This window comes from Salvelinus fontinalis, chromosome 17 (assembly GCF_029448725.1).
Source record: "Salvelinus fontinalis isolate EN_2023a chromosome 17, ASM2944872v1, whole genome shotgun sequence".
NCBI lineage: Eukaryota > Metazoa > Chordata > Actinopteri > Salmoniformes > Salmonidae > Salvelinus > Salvelinus fontinalis.
In genome coordinates this window covers 5,716,412-5,734,529 of record NC_074681.1, presented here as the reverse complement: position 1 = coordinate 5,734,529, position 18,118 = coordinate 5,716,412, and the positions used below count along the sequence as shown (strand labels likewise).

The following is an 18,118-nucleotide window of genomic DNA, read 5'->3' as shown; positions in this document are numbered from 1 at the left end:
AGGTTTGTTTGGTACTAGAGGTATTTGTAGTGTTACAAATTGCCTAGCATTTATATTATTTTTGGGGAAAATACTTTTGAATACCTTCAAATTTAAGTAATTGAATTCAGCCACATTATTTGAAAATACTCAAACAAGTACAATTACTTAGATAAGCATGTATTTGTTCCCAGGTCTGCAGCTGAGACAGACAGATGAAGAGACCACTGTCTCTTCTGATAAGACATGAAGTATCACTTACCTCCGGAGAGTAAGACAAGTGGACCTTGAATTGAGAGGTGAGAGTGAAGGGTCTTCCTTGTAGAGAGGTGACAGTGAAGGGTCTTCCTTGTAGAGAGGTGAGAGTGAAGGGTCTTCCTTGTAGAGAGGTGACAGTGAAGGGTCTTCTCTGGGATGGTCAGAGCCTACTGAAGCTGGGAGAGGTGACGCTTTAAATACTGTTCTGACCAGCCTCAGTCTCGCTCCACCAGCTCTGACCCTAACAATTGTAACACGTGAACTAGTTATCAGCTGCTTTGAATAGGTTATGATATTAGGCCCAGGTGGAGACAGACATGATGGTGCAGGTGGAGAGAGACATGATGGACCCAGGTGGAGAGAGCCTAGGATAGGATAAAGTAATCCTCCTAACCCCCCCCCTCCCCCTTAAAAGAGTTAGATGCACTATTGTAAAGTGGTTGTTCCACTGGATATCATAAGGTGAATGCACCAATTTGTAAGTCGCTCTGTAAGTCGCTCTGGATAAGAGCGTCTGCTAAATGACTTAAATGTAAATGTAAATGTAATGATGGTGCAGGTGGAGAGAGACATGATGGTTCAGGTGGAGGTACAGAGGGAGAGAGACATGATGGTGCAGGTGGAGGCGCAGGGGGAGAGAGACATGGTGCAGGTGGAGGCGGTGCAGGTGGAGGCGCAGGTGGAGAGAGACATGATGGTGCAGGTGGAGGCGCAGGGGGAGAGAGACATGGTGCAGGTGGAGGCCCAGGTGGAGAGAGACATGATGGTGCAGGTGGAGAGAGACATGATGGTGCAGGTGGAGGCCCAGGGGGAGAGAGACTTGATGGTGTAGGTGGAGGCCCAGGTGGAGAGAGACATGATGGTACAGGTAAGGGTACAGGTGGAGAGAGACATGATTGTGCTGGTGGAGGCCCAGGTGGAGAGAGACATGATGGTGCAGGTGGAGGCGCAGGTGGAGAGAGACATGATGGTGCAGGTGGAGACCCAGGTGGAGAGAGACATGATGGTGCAGGTGGAGGCCCAGGTGGAGAGAGACATGATGGTGCAGGTGGAGGCGCAGGTGGAGAGACACATGATGGTGCAGGTGGAGGTACAGGTGGAGAGAGACATGATGGTGCAGGTGGAGGTAGAGAGGGATAGAGACATGATGGTGCAGGTGGAGGTACAGAGGGAGAGAGACATGATGGTGCAGGTGGAGGTACAGAGGGAGAGAGACATGATGGTGCAGGTGGAGGTACAGAGGGAGAGAGACATGATGGTGCAGGTGGAGGTACAGAGGGAGAGAGACATGATGGTGCAGGTGGAGGTACAGAGGGAGAGAGACATGATGGTGCAGGTGGAGAGAGACATGATGGTACAGGTGGAGGCCCAGGGGGAGAGAGACATGATGGTGCAGGTGGAGAGAGACATGATGGTGCAGGTGGAGGTACAGAGGGAGAGAGACATGATAGTGCAGGTGGAGGTACAGAGGGAGAGAGACATGATGGTGCAGGTGGAGGTACAGAGGGAGAGAAACATGATGGTGCAGGTGGAGGTACAGAGGGAGAGAGACATGATGGTGCAGGTGGAGAGAGACATGATGGTGCAGGTGGAGGTACAGAGGGAGAGAGACATGATGGTGCAGGTGGAGGCCCAGGGGGAGAGAGACATGATGGTGCAGGTGGAGAGAGACATGATGGTGCAGGTTGAGGCCCAGGTGGAGAGAGACATGATGGTGCAGGTGGTTGCCCAGGTGGAGAGAGACATGATGGTACAGGTGGAGGTACAGAGGGAGAGAGACATGATGGTGCAGGTGGAGGTACAGAGGGAGAGAGACATGATGGTGCAGGTGGAGGTACAGAGGGAGAGAAACATGATGGTACAGGTGGAGGCCCAGGTGGAGAGAGACATGATGGTGCAGGTGGAGGCCCAGGTGGAGAGAGACATGATGGTGCAGGTGGAGGTACAGGTAGAGAGAAACATGATGGTGCAGGTGGAGGCGCAGGTGGAGAGAGACATGATGGTGCAGGTGGAGGTACAGGTGGAGAGAAACATGATGGTGCAGGTGGAGGCCCAGGTGGAGAGAGACATGATGGTGCAGGTGGAGGCCCAGGTGGAGAGAGACATGATGGTGCAGGTGGAGGCCCAGGTGGAGAGAGACATGATGGTGCTGGTGGAGGCCCAGGTGGAGAGAGACATGATGGTGCAGGTGGAGGTACAGGTGGAGAGAAACATGATGGTGCAGGTGGAGGCGCAGGTGGAGAGAGACATGATGGTGCAGGTGGAGGTACAGGTGGAGAGAAACATGATGGTGCAGGTGGAGGCCCAGGTGGAGAGAGACATGATGGTGCAGGTGGAGACCCAGGTGGAGAGAAACATGATGGTGCTGGTGGAGGCCCAGGTGGAGAGAGACATGATGGTGCTGGTGGAGGCCCAGGTGGAGAGAGACATGATGGTGCTGGTGGAGGCCCAGGTGGAGAGAGACATGATGGTGCAGGTGGAGGTACAGGTGGAGAGAAACATGATGGTGCTGGTGGAGGCCCAGGTGGAGAGAGACATGATGGTGCTGGTGGAGGCCCAGGTGGAGAGAGACATGATGGTGCAGGTGGAGGCGCAGGTGGAGAGAGACATGATGGTGCAGGTGGAGACCCAGGTGGAGAGAGACATGATGGTGCAGGTGGAGGTACAGGTGGAGAGAGACATGATGGTGCAGGTGGAGGTACAGAGGGAGAGAGACATGATGGTGCAGGTGGAGGTACAGAGGGAGAGAGACATGATGGTGCAGGTGGAGGTACAGAGGGAGAGAGACATGATGGTGCAGGTGGAGGTACAGAGGGAGAGAGACATGATGGTGCAGGTGGAGGTACAGAGGGAAAGAGACATGATGGTGCAGGTGGAGGTACAGAGGGTAGAGAAACATGATGGTGCAGGTAGAGGTACAGAGGGTAGAGAGACATGATGGTGCAGGTGGAGGTACAGAGGGTAGAGAGACATGATGGTGCAGGTGGAGGTACAGAGGGTAGAGAAACATGATGGTGCAGGTGGAGATACAGAGGGAGAGAGACATGATGGTGCAGGTGGAGGTACAGAGGGTAGAGAAACATGATGGTGCAGGTGGAGGTACAGAGGGAGAGAGACATGATGGTGCAGGTGGAGGTACAGAGGGAGAGAGACATGATGGTGCAGGTGGAGGTACAGAGGGAGAGAGACATGATGGTGCAGGTGGAGGTACAGAGGTTAGAGAAACATGATGGTGCAGGATGAGGTACAGAGGGTAGAGAAACATGATGGTGCAGGTGGAGGTACAGAGGGAGAGAGACATGATGGTGTAGTCTAATAAAGAATATATGTTGTCAAAGTCTTGAACTGCAATCACAAAATAACATGTAATAATGCATCTCTTTTTGGAATGATACTTCTTGTCATTATTATGTTGACATTAGTCTTTCACATTCTGTATAACTGGACATGATTCAAGTTTCATTTTTGGGATTAAATAAACAAATTGTGATAAATTATTTTGAAATAAAACACAAATATTTTCTGAATGAAAGTTATTTTTTTTGGTATGTACACTGAACAAATATATCAATGCAACATGTAAAGTGTTGCTCCCATGTTTCATGAGCTGAAATAAAAGATCCCAGAAATGTTCCATACGTACAAAAAGCATATTTCTCTCAAACTTTTTTCACATCCCTGTTCGTGAGCATTTCTCCTCTGCCATATAAATCCATCCACCTGACCGGTGTGGCATATCAAGAAGCTGATTACACAGCATGATCATTACACAGGTGCACCTTGTGCCAGGGACAATAAAAGGCCACTTTAAAATGTACAGTTTTGTCACAACACAATGCCACAATTGTCTCAAGTGCTGCGGGAGCATGCAATTGTCATGCTGACTGCAGGAATGTCCACCAGAGCTGTTGCCAGAGAACTGAATGTTAATTTCTTTACCATAAGCCACCTCCAATGTCGTTTTAGAGAATTTGGTAGTACGGCCAATCGACCTCACAACCGCAGACCACATGTAACGACGTCAGCCCAGAACCTCCACATCTGGCTTCTTCACCTGCGGGATCGTCTGAGACCAGCCACCCGGACAGCTGATGAAACTGTGGGTTTGCACAACACGAAGAATTTCGGCACAAACTGTCAGAAACCGTCTCAGGGAAGCTCATCTGCCTGCGCATCATCCCCACCTGGCTCTTGACCTGACTGCAGTTCTTCATCATAACCGACTTCAGTGGGAAAATGCTCACCTTCAATGGCCGCCGACATGCTGGAGAACTATGCTCTTCACAGATGAATCCCAGTTTCAACCAGTTTCAACTGTACCGGGAAGATGGCAGACGTCGTACGGGCAAGAGATTTGTGAAAATATTAAAGTTAAGCGTGCTGACCTCAAGTTAGAATAGTGACTTTACAGTACAGGCAGAAATGCAGGTTTGGCTCATAGTTCAACATTAGGCCTAATGAACACATTACAATACATGTTCATCAAGACATGGCATATATACATATTTGCTAATAGACAGGGACGTATTTGTGTATTTCTGGTTGATAGATGTTAGAGTATATTAATACAGTGATATACTGTAGTAGACAGGTTTGTCATGAAATCAAGGAGGGGAGAAGACAGGGTAGATAATAAACACACTTTGCTCATTCCAAGAGGTCACAGCTGATTGGCCTAATGCCAATTTGAGGGGACCAATGAGATAAGAGTTGATATCTACAGCGTGCATATCCAAATAAGAATTACTAAACTGAATGGAGAATGGAACATGTCATATAACATTATTAAACACTTCTAGTAGTAAAACTCAACAGACATACGATAGTTAAATACTAGCAAGTAATAAATGAATGAACAAAGCTCTTATATCACCAAACAAAACAAATAAAGCACAAGAACAAACTAAACGTGCCGCTACTGGTGTAACACAGGCAACTATCTGTAGACAAGATCCCACAAACACAAAGGGGAAATGGCTGCCTAAATATGATCCCCAATCAGAGACAACGATCAACAGCTGTCTCTGATTGGGAAACATACCAGGCCAACATAAACCATTAAACACCTAGATGACCCACCCTAGTCACTATCACGCCCCAACCAACAGAGAATAAACAGCTCTCTATGGTCAGGGCGTGACACATATCTTGTCACGTTCTGACCATAGTTCTTGTGTGTTTTACTTGTTTTAGTGTTGGTCAGGACGTGAGCTGGGTGGGCATTCTATGTTGTGTGTCTAGTTAGTCTGTTTCTATGTTTGGCCTAATATGGTTCTCAATCAGAGGCAGGTGTTTTGTGTTGTCTCTGATTGGGAATCATATTTAGGTGGCTTGTTTTGTGTTGGGGTTTGTGGGTGTTTGTTTCCTGTCTTTGTGTTCGTTTCACCAGAGAGGACTGTTTCGGTTTGCCACGTTTGTTATTTTTGTATTTTGTAAGTGTTCACGTTATTCGTCTTGATTAAATCATGTTGAGCACAAACTACGCTGCGTCTTGGTCCGATCCCTGCTACACCTCCTCTTCAGACGAAAAGGAGGAAGGCTGCCGTTACATATCTAGTCTTCTTTGATTCGATTTTTGTTTTTTAACTCGTATTTATTAAATTGGTTATTCCATGCGCTTTTCTGCCTCTTTGGTATATTTTATTTTCTTCTTTATCATTCAGTAATGAACATCACATCATTACATTGAGCTAGAAACATGACATGGTGTCACGCTCGTCATGGGAAGAAGTGGACCAAAGCGCAGCGTGGGACGTGTTCATTCTATTTATTTATTAAATGAACACCGACAACAACAAAACAAAATACGAACGTGACGTTCTGCAGGGCAAAATAACAACCAATGCAAAAATAAGATCCCACAAATGAAAGTATGTTTCCCAATCAGAGACGACGATAGACAGCTGCCTCTGATTGGGAACCACACTCGGCCAAAAACAAAGAAATAGAAATAAAGAAACTAGAATGCCCACCCTAGTCACACTCTGGCCTAACCAAAATAGAGAATAAAAACCTTTCTATGGCCAGGGCGTGACACATTAACTCTTATAGATGTAATGTCGACCATGGGTCATGAGAACATGCAAATTGTTAAACATTCAAATCCAACAGAAAAGTACCACAGAGGAGAGAAGACGTGATAGTGTAATTTTACTATTCAATTTGAAAACTCTTAAAATGAACATAACATAAAATCTAACTATGTGTAAACATTCAGATGAGAAATTCTCCAGAAGTATGAATGGTCAGTCAAGGGTGACAAACGGTTTCAGTAGATTGGTGGCTGTAAACCCAACTGAAAAACAAAAGCAAATATGCAGGACGGTAAATTTTATAGCAGACAGTAGAAGGTCAAATATAGACCGTTGTATTGATAGTGAAATGAATAGCAGGCTTTTCCATCATGTTGGATATTGAAATCAGCCTTATGGCTCCAAATGACTTTATACACTTGGGCATACAGTATGCTAGATTTCCGTGTCTTGTACAGTGAGAGCTCTTATCACCTCCATTACTGTGTATCTTTTGTTTATCAGCTCATTGTCCGATAGTCTGAGAGCCAGACTGTTTCTGCTCTCTTGACAACTCTTAATGGAATTTTTTTGGGCTTGACAGTGACAAGAAACCTCAACAGACCGGGAACCAGGCTACACAGTCCTAGCACATAAGGCAAGAAGGAAGTCCGCAGTGCATCAACACGTAAGAGTAACAAATTAGTATCACAACTATATGGAGGGTGTTGACTTTGATTATGTTGGGTATAACTATAACTCATTTTCACTCTCTCTCTTTCCCACTCTCTCTCACTCTCTCTCTCTGTATCTCTCTCTCTCTCTCTCTCTCTCTTTCTCTCTCTCTCTCACTCTCTCTCTCTGTATCTCTCTCTCTCTCTCTCTTTCTCTCTCTCTCTCTCTCTCTCTCTTTCTAACTCTCTCTCACTCTATCACTCTCCCTCTCTCTCTCCCTCTCTCTCTTTTTCACTCTCTCGCTCCCTCTCTCTCTTTTACTCTCTCTCTCTCTTTTTCACACTCTTTCACTCTCTCACTCTCTCTCTCTTTCACTCTCTCTCACTATATCTCTCAGGTTTCATATGGATGATATACTGTGATGTGTGTGGGAGCAGAGCGATGTTCTGTGTCTGCGTGTTTAGCAGTCCTCCCACTCAGCACAGACTAGAGTTAGAGGTATAGACACAGAGCGCTCTAGTCTATTTCAGGCTCTGGATGTGCGACCTGCGCAGCACTGCACACACTGAGACCAGAGTGACTCACCCACTCCTCCACACAATCATACTGCTGCAGGCACCCAGAGGAAGGAAGAAATCACACTATAAACCTCCACTATTCTCTCTCTCCTTCGCTCTCTCTGTGTATCTCTCTCTCTCTCTCTCCATCTCTCTCTCTGTCTCTCTCTGTCTCTGTTTCCCTCTGTCTCTCTCTCTGTTTCTCTCTCTCTCTCTTTGTCTCTCTCTCCCTCCTTCCCACTTACTCTCTTTCTGTCTTTCTCTCTCTGTGTCTCTCTGTTTCCCTGTCTGTCTCACTCTCTGTTTCTGTCTCTCTCTCTCTCGTCTCTTTGACTCCTTATATCCCTCTCTCTCTTCCTCTCCCCTTTTCCCACTTGCTCTCTTTCTGCTTCTCTCTCTCCATTCTTTTTGTAAGAAACATTAGGAACTAAAGAGGTCTAGATGCATTTTAAAGAAACATTGAAATAGTTTCAGAGCTAACTCAGGGTCTGAGGCTCGACCATGTCTGCTTTACTAAAGCTACACGTAAAGGTCAGGATCATCACTAGGGAACAGGATTTTAACCTTTATGTTAAGCGTTTTCATCAACTTGTCCCCTTTTGTTTATGGCAGATGGTCCAGCACCATCCTATGACAATTTATTACATTTTTGGTGGAATTCTCATTTCTGGAAAAGGCTTCAAATACAGGATCCAATCTTGCCATGTCACATTAGATAGATTAGATATTTGTTATTGTCGGATTTTTTTACAGATATTTTCTTTACGTACAAGAAAATACACTGCGATACGGTGAGAGACATGGGTCTAACATCAAAAAACAAAGCTAGAATGACAGTTTAAGGACTCTTATCCCCCCGTCCCCCTCCTCCCCTGCATATACACAATATTACACAATTACACATCTCCTTAATGTCTGAGGTCCCTGAGTGTTGTACATAATGTTATTACACACTCATTTTAATGTCCATGATTGCATGATTATTTTACACAGTTAGTTACATTTCACATATCACTTTTCACTATTGCACATTTCCAGAATGAGTGAGTCCATCCCCATGCCCTTAATGTCCTCCTTCATTTTGTTCATAAGGGTCAGTGCATGTGGCACAAATGGGTTTTTGTACATTATTGAGCAATGATACAAGGAAGAAGTGAAAGAATGAATCATTGAAAACATTCACATTTGCCCTCCACTGGTTACACCAACCACATCCTGTGTAAAAGCACAGAGAGGAAGTAGGAAAGGGTGACTTCCTGCTGCTATATCTGTTATCTGAGACTAAATCTCTCAGACTGGGCCATGTCAGAATACTTGCATGGATGGTGTCTTGTGCCTGATTCACACAACAGGACTGTACTGGGTTGGTTCTGGTGTTTTCATTTCACGATGTCCTCTCCAGTATGGTGCCAGTCTGTCCTTTCCAGCATGGTGCCAGTCTGTTTTCTCCAGTATGGTGCCAGTCTGTCCTCTCCAGCATGGTGCCAGTCTGTTCTCTCCAGCATGGTGCCAGTCTGTTCTCTCCAACATGGTGCCAGTCTGTCCTCTCCAGCATGGTGCCAGTCTGTTCTCTCCAGCATGGTGCCAGTCTGTTCTCTCCAGCATGGTGCCAGTCTGTCCTCTCCAGCATGGTGCCAGTCTGTTCTCTCCAGCATGGTGCCAGTCTGTTCTCTCCAGCATGGTGCCAGTCTGTTCTCTCCAGTATGGTGCCAGTCTGTTCTCTCCAGCATGGTGCCAGTCTGTTCTCTCCAGTATGGTGCCAGTCTGTTCTCTCCAGCATGGTGCCAGTCTGTCCTCTCCAGCATGGTCCCAGTCTGTCCTCTCCAGTATGGTGCCAGTCTGTTCTCTCCAGCATGGTGCCAGTCTGTTCTCTCCAGCATGGTGCCAGTCTGTTCTCTCCAGCATGGTGCCAGTCTGTTCTCTCCAGCATGGTGCCAGTCTGTTCTCTCCAGCATGGTGCCAGTCTGTCCTCTCCAGCATGGTGCCAGTCTGTTTTCTCCAGTATGGTGCCAGTCTGTTCTCTCCAGCATGGTGCCAGTCTGTTCTCTCCAGTATGGTGCCAGTCTGTTCTCTCCAGCATGGTGCCAGTCTGTCCTCTCCAGCATGGTCCCAGTCTGTCCTCTCCAGTATGGTGCCAGTCTGTTCTCTCCAGCATGGTGCCAGTCTGTTCTCTCCAGCATGGTGCCAGTCTGTTCTCTCCAGCATGGTGCCAGTCTGTTCTCTCCAGCATGGTGCCAGTCTGTCCTCTCCAGCATGGTGCCAGTCTGTTTTCTCCAGTATGGTGCCAGTCTGTTCTCTCCAGCATGGTGCCAGTCTGTCCTCTCCAGCATGGTGCCAGTCTGTTTTCTCAAGTATGGTGCCAGTCTGTCCTCTCCAGCATGGTGCCAGTCTGTTCTCTCCAGCATGGTGCCAGTCTGTCCTCTCCAGCATGGTGCCAGTCTGTCCTCTCCAGCATGGTGCCAGTCTGTCCTCTCCAGCATGGTGCCAGTCTGTTCTCTCCAGCATGGTGCCAGTCTGTTCTCTCCAGCATGGTGCCAGTCTGTTCTCTCCAGTATGGTGCCAGTCTGTTCTCTCCAGCATGGTGCCAGTCTGTTCTCTCCAGCATGGTGCCAGTCTGTTCTCTCCAGCATGGTGCCAGTCTGTTCTCTCCAGCATGGTGCCAGTTTGTTCTCTCCAGCATGGTGCCAGTCTGTTCTATCCAGCATGGTGCCAGTCTGTTCTCTCCAGCATGGTGCCAGTCTGTTTTCTCCAGTATGGTGCCAGTCTGTTCTCTCCAGCATGGTGCCAGTCTGTCCTCTCCAGCATGGTGCCAGTCTGTTTTCTCAAGTATGGTGCCAGTCTGTCCTCTCCAGCATGGTGCCAGTCTGTTCTCTCCAGCATGGTGCCAGTCTGTCCTCTCCAGCATGGTGCCAGTCTGTCCTCTCCAGCATGGTGCCAGTCTGTCCTCTCCAGCATGGTGCCAGTCTGTTCTCTCCAGCATGGTGCCAGTCTGTTCTTTCCAGCATGGTGCCTGTACATACTAGATATTCATAGTTGAACCGCCAATTCTTTGAATGGCTGTAGTGTGTTTTTTAAAAACATTTTATCTTTTTGTTTTCAATTTAGCACAATTATCTTCTGTTCTCTCCAGCATGGTGCCAGTCTGTTCTCTCCAGCATGGTGCCAGTCTGTCCTCTCCAGCATGGTGCCAGTCTGGTGGATGCGTAAGCAGGCCTGCCCAGTTCGGTTCGGCTCGGCTCGGCTTGGCACGGTTTGGCCCGGTAGTGTAAATCAGGCATTGTTGAACTCAACATCCAGAATCAGTCTTGAATTTGTACAGTTACAAATATTGGACACAAATATGGGAGATGAGTCACGTTAAATACTTTTCCTCCCTGGTAATTACAATTGCTAAGACACTTGTAATGAAACTGGGTTCCACTTGACCTCCATCTTAACCTCATGAGCACAACAGAATTATTTTTTGTTAAACTGTAAGTCATGTCTCATTGCTTTCACACACAATGCAAATGCTTAGCACATTGTTGCAAAACAGCAAACACAACTCTTAACAAAAGAAGCAAAAGAAGAAGTTTTGACAAACAAAATGAAAACATTTGGTCACAGCTGATACACCTTACTTCCACGAACGTGGACCTCTTCTGCACGTGTGCAACACTTCTTTGCACAATTATTCAATCAGCAATCATTCCTTATTCATGCTTAAAAGAGGTCCCCTCTGAGTTGCTGTTTGCAAGAATGGACCAAGTAAGAGGCCGAGGGCAAAGGCAAAGGAGAAGTAGAGGGGCCCATAGAGGAAGATAGTTCAGCTCTCAGTTCAAATGGAATATTTTGGATATTGTTTCTGGATATTGATATTGATATTGACATTCTTCTTGGTCATCTTTGGTCAAATGATTTTAGGACAAAAGAATCCAGCCCATGCTGTGATAATATGTTTACTTGCCTTTTATTCTATAATTATAGTATCAACAAATGGGCCAGACATATAAAAGAGACTTAACCATGTTAGAGTATGTTGATAGTATTTTTTGGGCCATTGTGTAACGACTAATTGAAATCACTTTTCATTAGATAAGTTGTATGTTTTGATGGAGGTAGTTGATTTTGTGTCATGTATTTAACGTTTCGGGAGTCAATGCATTTTGCAAATGAAATGTATTTTTTTGTGAATTCTGTTTGGACAAAATGTGCTCAAGCAATTGAGAGAAACTGTAATAGCACATTCCATGACCGGAATCAACCAATGAGCTTCCTTCTCCTCACAGACGGAAGACCGTAAAAATTAGACTTTCTAATGTCAATAACATCACATGTCAGGGTTATTGCCATCAACTGGGATGTCCACGTGCTTGTTATCAGTTATCCCTTGTTATCAGTTATCAGTTATCACATTGTTATCAGTTATCCCTTGTTATCAGTTATCCCTTGTTATCAGTTATCACATTGTTATCAGTTATCCCTTGTTATCAGTTATCCCTTGTTATCGGTTATCCCGTGTTATCAGTTATCCCTTGTTATCAGGTATCACTTGTTATCAGGTATCACTTGTTATCAGGTATCACTTGCTATCAGGTATCACTTGTTATCAGTTATCCCCTGTTATCAGTTATCCCTTGTTATCAGTTATCCCTTGTTATCAGTTATCCCTTGTTATCAGGTATCACTTGTTATCAGGTATCCCTTGTTATCAGGTATCCCTTGTTATCAGGTATCACTTGTTATCAGGTATCCCTTGTTATCAGGTATCCCTTGTTATCAGTTATCTCGTGTTTTCAGGCATCCCTTGTTATCATTTATCCCTTGTTATCAGTTACCCCTTGTTATCAGTTATCCCTTGTTATCAGTTATCCCATGTTATCAGGTATCCCTTGTTATCAGTTATCCCTTGTTATCAGTTATCCCATGTTATCAGGTATCCCTTGTTATCAGTTATCCCATGTTATCAGTTATCCCTTGTTATCAGGTATCCCTTGTTATCAGTTATCCCTTGTTATCAGGTATCCCTTGTTATCAGGTATCCCTTGTTATCAGGTATCACATTGTTTACTTCTGTTCACCTTCACTATATTCACTTGTTGTTGAACATGCATCTTGTCTAGTCTATTTCCGTACAACGGGTTCATTATACTATTTTAAAGGATGCACTTTTCAACGTTATTTCCTTGGGAGTTGGATATATATCGAGAGAGAGAGAGGACTGACACCTGATCAAAACAAATCACAAGAGGAGGAGACTTATTGCCACCATATTATTGATGTTTTCACGTGCCAACGTTAAGTTGTAGAGGTGAATCCAGGCCCTGCAGTACCTAGCTCCACTCCTATTCCCCAGGCGCTCTCTTTTGATGACTTCTGTAACCGTAATAGCCTTGGTTTCATGCATGTTAACATTAGAAGCCTCCTCCCTAAGTTTGTTTTGTTCACTGCTTTAGCACACTCTGCCAACCCGGATGTTTTAGCCGTGTCTGAATCCTGGCTTAGGAAGACCACCAAAAATTCGGACATTTTCATCCCTAATTACAACATTTTCAGACAAGATAGAACGGCCAAAGGGGGCGGTGTTGCAATCTACTGCAAGGATTGCCTGCAGAGTTCTGTTTTACTATCCAGGTCTGTTCCCAAACAATTTGAACTTCTACTTTTAAAAATCCACCTCTCTAAAAACAAGTCTCTCACCGTTGCCGCCTGCTATAGACCACCCTCTGCCCCCAGCTGTGCTCTGGACACCATATGTGAACTGATTGCCCCCCATCTATCTTCAGAGCTCGTGCTGCTAGGCGACCTAAATTGGAACATGCTTGACACCCCAGCCATCCTACAATCTAAGCTTGATACCCTCAATCTCACACAAATTATCAATGAACCTACCAGGTACCACCCCAATTCCGTAAACACTGGTACCCTCATAGATATCATCCTAACCAACTTGCCCTCCAAATACACCTCTGCTGTTTTCAACCAAGATCTCAGCGATCACTGCCTCATTGCCTGCATCCGTAATGGGTCAGCGGTCAAACGACCTCCACTCATCACTGTCAAACGCTCCCTGAAACACTTCAGCGAGCAGGCCTTTCTAATCGACCTGGCCAAGGTATCCTGGAAGGATATTGATCTCATCCCGTCAGTAGAGGATGCCTGGATATTTTAAAATGCCTTCCTCACCATCTTGAATAAGCATGCCCCATTCAAGAAATTTAGAACCAGGAACAGATATAGCCCTTGGTTCTCTCCTGACCTGACTGCCCTTAACCAACAGAAAAACATCCTATGGCGTTCTGCATTAGCATCGAACAGCCCCCGTGATATGCAACTTTTCAGGGAAGCTAGAAACCAATATACACAGGCAGTTAGAAAAGCCAAGGCTAGCTTTTTCAAGCAGAAATTTGCTTCCTGCAACACAAACTCAAAAGTTCTGGGACACTGTAAAGTCCATGGAGAATAAGAACACCTCCTCCCAGCTTCCAACTGCACTGAAGATAGGAAATACTGTCACCACTGACAAATCCATTATAATTGAGAATTTCAATAAGCATTTTTCTACGGCTGGTCATGCTTTCCACCTGGCTACCCCTACCCCGGTCAACAGCACTGCCCTCCCCTCTGCTACTCGCCCAAGCCTTCCCCATTTCTCTTTCTCCCAAATACAGTCAGCTGATGTTCTGAAAGAGCTACAAAATCTGGACCCTTACAAATCAGACGGGCTAGATAAGCTGGACCCTTTCTTTCTAAAACTATCTGCTGAAATTGTTGCCACCCCTATTACTAGCCTTTTCAACCTCTCTTTCGTGTTGTCTGAGATTCCCAAAGATTGGAAAGCAGCTGCGGTTATCCCCCTCTTCAAAGGGGGGGGGACACTCTTGACCCAAACAGCTACAGATCTATATCTATCCTACCCTGCCTTTCTAAGGTCTTCGAAAGCCAAGTTAACAAACAGATTACCGACCATTTCGAATCCCACCATACCTTCTCCACTATGCAATCTGGTTTCAGAGCTGGTCATGGGTGCACCTCAGCCACGCTCAAGGTCATAAACGATATCTTAACCGCCATTGATAGGAAACAATACTGTGCAGCCGTATTCATTGATCTGGCCAAGGCTTTTGACTCTGTCAATCACCACATCCTCATCGGCAGACTCGACAGCCTTGGTTTCTCTAATGATTGCCTCGCCTGGTTCACCAACTACTTCTATGATCGAGTTCAGTATATCAAATCGGAGGGTCTGTTGTCCGGGTCTCTGGCAGTCTCTATGGGGGTGCCACAGGGTTCAATTGTTAGACCGACTCTCTTCTCTGTTTACATCAATGAAGTCGCTCTTGCTGCTGGTGAGTCTCTGATCCACCTCTACGCAGACAACACTATTCTGTATACTTCTGGCCCTTCTTTTGACACTGTGTTAACAACCCTCCAGGCGAGCTTCAATGCCATACAACTCTCCTTCCGTGACCTCCAATTGCTCTTAAATACAAGTAAAACCAAATGCATGCTCTTCAACCGATCGCTGCCTGCACCTGCCCGCCTGTCCAACATCATTACTCTAGACGGCTTTGACTTAGAATGTGTGGACAACTACAAATACCTAGGTGTCTGGTTAGACTGTAAACTCTCCTTCCAGACTCACATCAAACATCTCCAATCCAAAGTTAAATCTAGAATTGGCTTCCTATTCCGCAACAAAGCATCCTTCACTCATGCTGCCAAACATACCCTTGTAAAACTGACCATCTTACCAATCCTCGACTTCGGTGATGTCATTTACAAAATAGCCTCCAATACCCTACTCAATAAATTGGATGCAGTCTATCACAGTGCCATCCGTTTTGTCACCAAAGCCCCATACACTACCCACCACTGCGACCTGTACACTCTCGTTGGCTGGCCCTCGCTTCATACTCGTCGCCAAACCCACTGGCTCCAGGTCATCTACAAGACCCTGCTAGGTAAAGTCCCCCCTTATCTCAGCTCGCTGGTCACGATAGCAGCACCTACCTGTAGCACGCGCTCCAGCAGGTATATCTCTCTGGTCACCCCCAAAACCAATTCTTCCTTTGGCCGCCTCTCCTTCCAGTTCTCTGCTGCCAATGACTGGAACGAACTACAAAAATCTCTGAAACTGGAAACACTTATCTCCCTCACTAGCTTTAAGCACCAGCTGTCAGAGCAGCTCATAGATTACTGCACCTGTACATAGCCCATCTATAATTTAGCCCAAACAACTACCTCTTTACCTACTGTATTCATTTATTTATTTTTGCTCCTTTGCACCCCATTATTTCTATCTCTACTTTGCACTTTCTTCCACTGCAAACCAACCATTCCAGTGTTTTTTTTTTACTTGCTATATTGTATTTACTTCGCCACAATGGCCTTTTTTAAATATTTTTATTTATTTATATATATATTTTGTTTGCCTTCACCTCCCTTATCTCACCTCACTTACTCACATTGTATATAGACTTATTTTTCACTGTATTATTGACTGTATGTTTGTTTTACTCCATGTGTAACCATGTGTTGTTGTATGTGTCGAACTGCTTTGCTTTATCTTGGCCAGGTCGCAATTGTAAATGAGAACGTGTTCTCAATTTGCCTACCTGGTTAAATAAAGGTGAAATAAAAATAAAAAAATTAAAAGTTAATCATTGCTATTCAGGTATCAGTTTCTTGGTGAACGTGTATATTGTTTATGACACTATTTTGAGGAAGGCACTTGTCAAGTTATTTCCTTATGGCAGTTGACAGGACGGGCAGGGTATATAGAGAGGACTGAGACCTGAGCAAAATAAACCACAAGAAGAGAAACACAGTCGAGACAAACAACCAAGACAACAAGAATCCAGCATTATCATCCAGTATCTTCCAGTCTAAGAATGAAGACAGCAGCGCCTCTGCTAGCCTTAGTCTTCTGTCACCTGTCAGTGGCTCAGCTTCAGGACTCTGACGAGATCAGAGTGAATGGCATCACTCAGCAGCTAGACTACCAGGGAGGAGAAAGCAGAGCCAAAGAGATTCCTGCAGAGGAACAGGCAGTAGAGGCAGAAGCCACGGTGGACAGCCAACAAACCTGCCAGTCCGGCATCTACTGTGTGCTGAGAGAGATGCGCGCTGCAATGGCAGAGCAGAGAGCAGAGCTGACAGCAGTGGGAGCTAAACTGAGAGCCAGCTAGAGTCAGGTGGAGGAACTGAAGAGAGACCTTCAAGGTAATAGATTGAGATCCACACAGATGATAAGTATGACTGTTTATTCAATCTCAGATGACTGTAAACTATCAGCACATTTGCTGAGTATGATAGCAGTGTTTCTTATATAAATCGACGTAAGCTTTTCAACTAACATTAGATAATTCTGTAACAACTAAGTGATGAGGAATTGATGTATAGATCCCACCAGAACATGGACTTTAACCCAGTGTTATCATGGATATATTGCAGGTAGACAAGTGGCTTTTGCAGCTTCCATCAGCAATGTTGGCCACATTGGCCCCTTCAACACTGAAATCACTCTGACCTACAAGAATGTCTACACAAACATCGGAAGTGCTTACAACCCATCAACAGGTAGGCCTATAACTCTCTAGTCTCACTCTCACACGCTCTTCACTTAATCAATAGTTCCTATTTTCATAACACTTCATTGTCATTCCTCACAGTAAAAGAAGACGGGTATCATTATGCACCCAACTGACTGAAGCAGTACAAACCGAAGTGGTTTCAGTTACATGTATAACATAGGTTGTTTGAATTGTCAGCAGCGTACCAACCTGCATCCCACTGCTGGCTTACCTCTGAAGCTGATCAGGGCTGGTCCTGGACCAGTAGGAGATGCTCTTTCCTCTGGTCCCCCCAAAAAAGATCCCAAGGCAGTGATTAGGGACATTGCCCTGTGTAGGGTCCTGTCTTTCGGATGGGATGTTAATGGGTGTCCTGATTCTCTGTGGTCACTAAAGATCCCATGGCACTTATCGTAAGAGTAGGGGTTAACCCCGGTGTCCTGGCTAAATTCCCAATCTGGCCCTCAAACCATCACGGTCCCCTAATCATCCCCAGCTTCCAATCGGCTCATTCATCCCCCTCTCCCCTGTAACTATACCCCAGGTTGTTGCTGTAAATGAGAATGTGTTCTCAGTCAACTTACCTGGTAAAATAAGAGTGTAACTTTTTTTATTGACCTGTCCACTTCCTATAGGAATCTTCACAGCACCGGTCAGGGGAGTCTACTACTTCCGCTTCTCAGGTCACAACAGCTCTTCTAGACCCATGGGGCTTCGACTGATGAACAACGGAGAACAGATGATTACTGTGTACAACCACGTCTCTGGAAACCGACACGAGACCGCAACCAATGGCATCTCGCTGCAGCTGAACGTAGGAGACCATGTTTACATGCAACTTTGGGCCAATACATGGATCTTTGACAATAGCAATAACCACAGCACATTCATTGGTCATTTGCTCTTCCGTCTGTGAGGAGAAGGAAGCTCATTGGTTGATTCCGGTCATGTAATGTTCTCAGTAAGGTAGTTCTAAAACCAATGTTTAGGGCATATTTGTGAATCAATGGGGTGATCATATATGAACACTATTAAAGTTGTGAATATTTAGAGTGGTAATACAGGTGTACATATTAAGGTCATT

The 18,118-nt window shown here is 45.5% G+C and overlaps 1 protein-coding gene across 1 annotated transcript; it reads left to right on the top strand.

Annotated features, from left to right (window-relative positions):
• Positions 1–16,353: 16,353 nt before the first annotated feature.
• On the top strand, positions 16,354–18,118 carry LOC129814520 (complement C1q tumor necrosis factor-related protein 3-like). The gene is made up of 3 exons (XM_055867706.1): positions 16,354–16,567; positions 16,916–17,041; positions 17,670–18,118. Exons 1-3 carry the CDS (start codon positions 16,354–16,356, stop codon positions 17,948–17,950), a joined length of 621 nt encoding a protein of 206 aa, XP_055723681.1. The 3' UTR covers positions 17,951–18,118.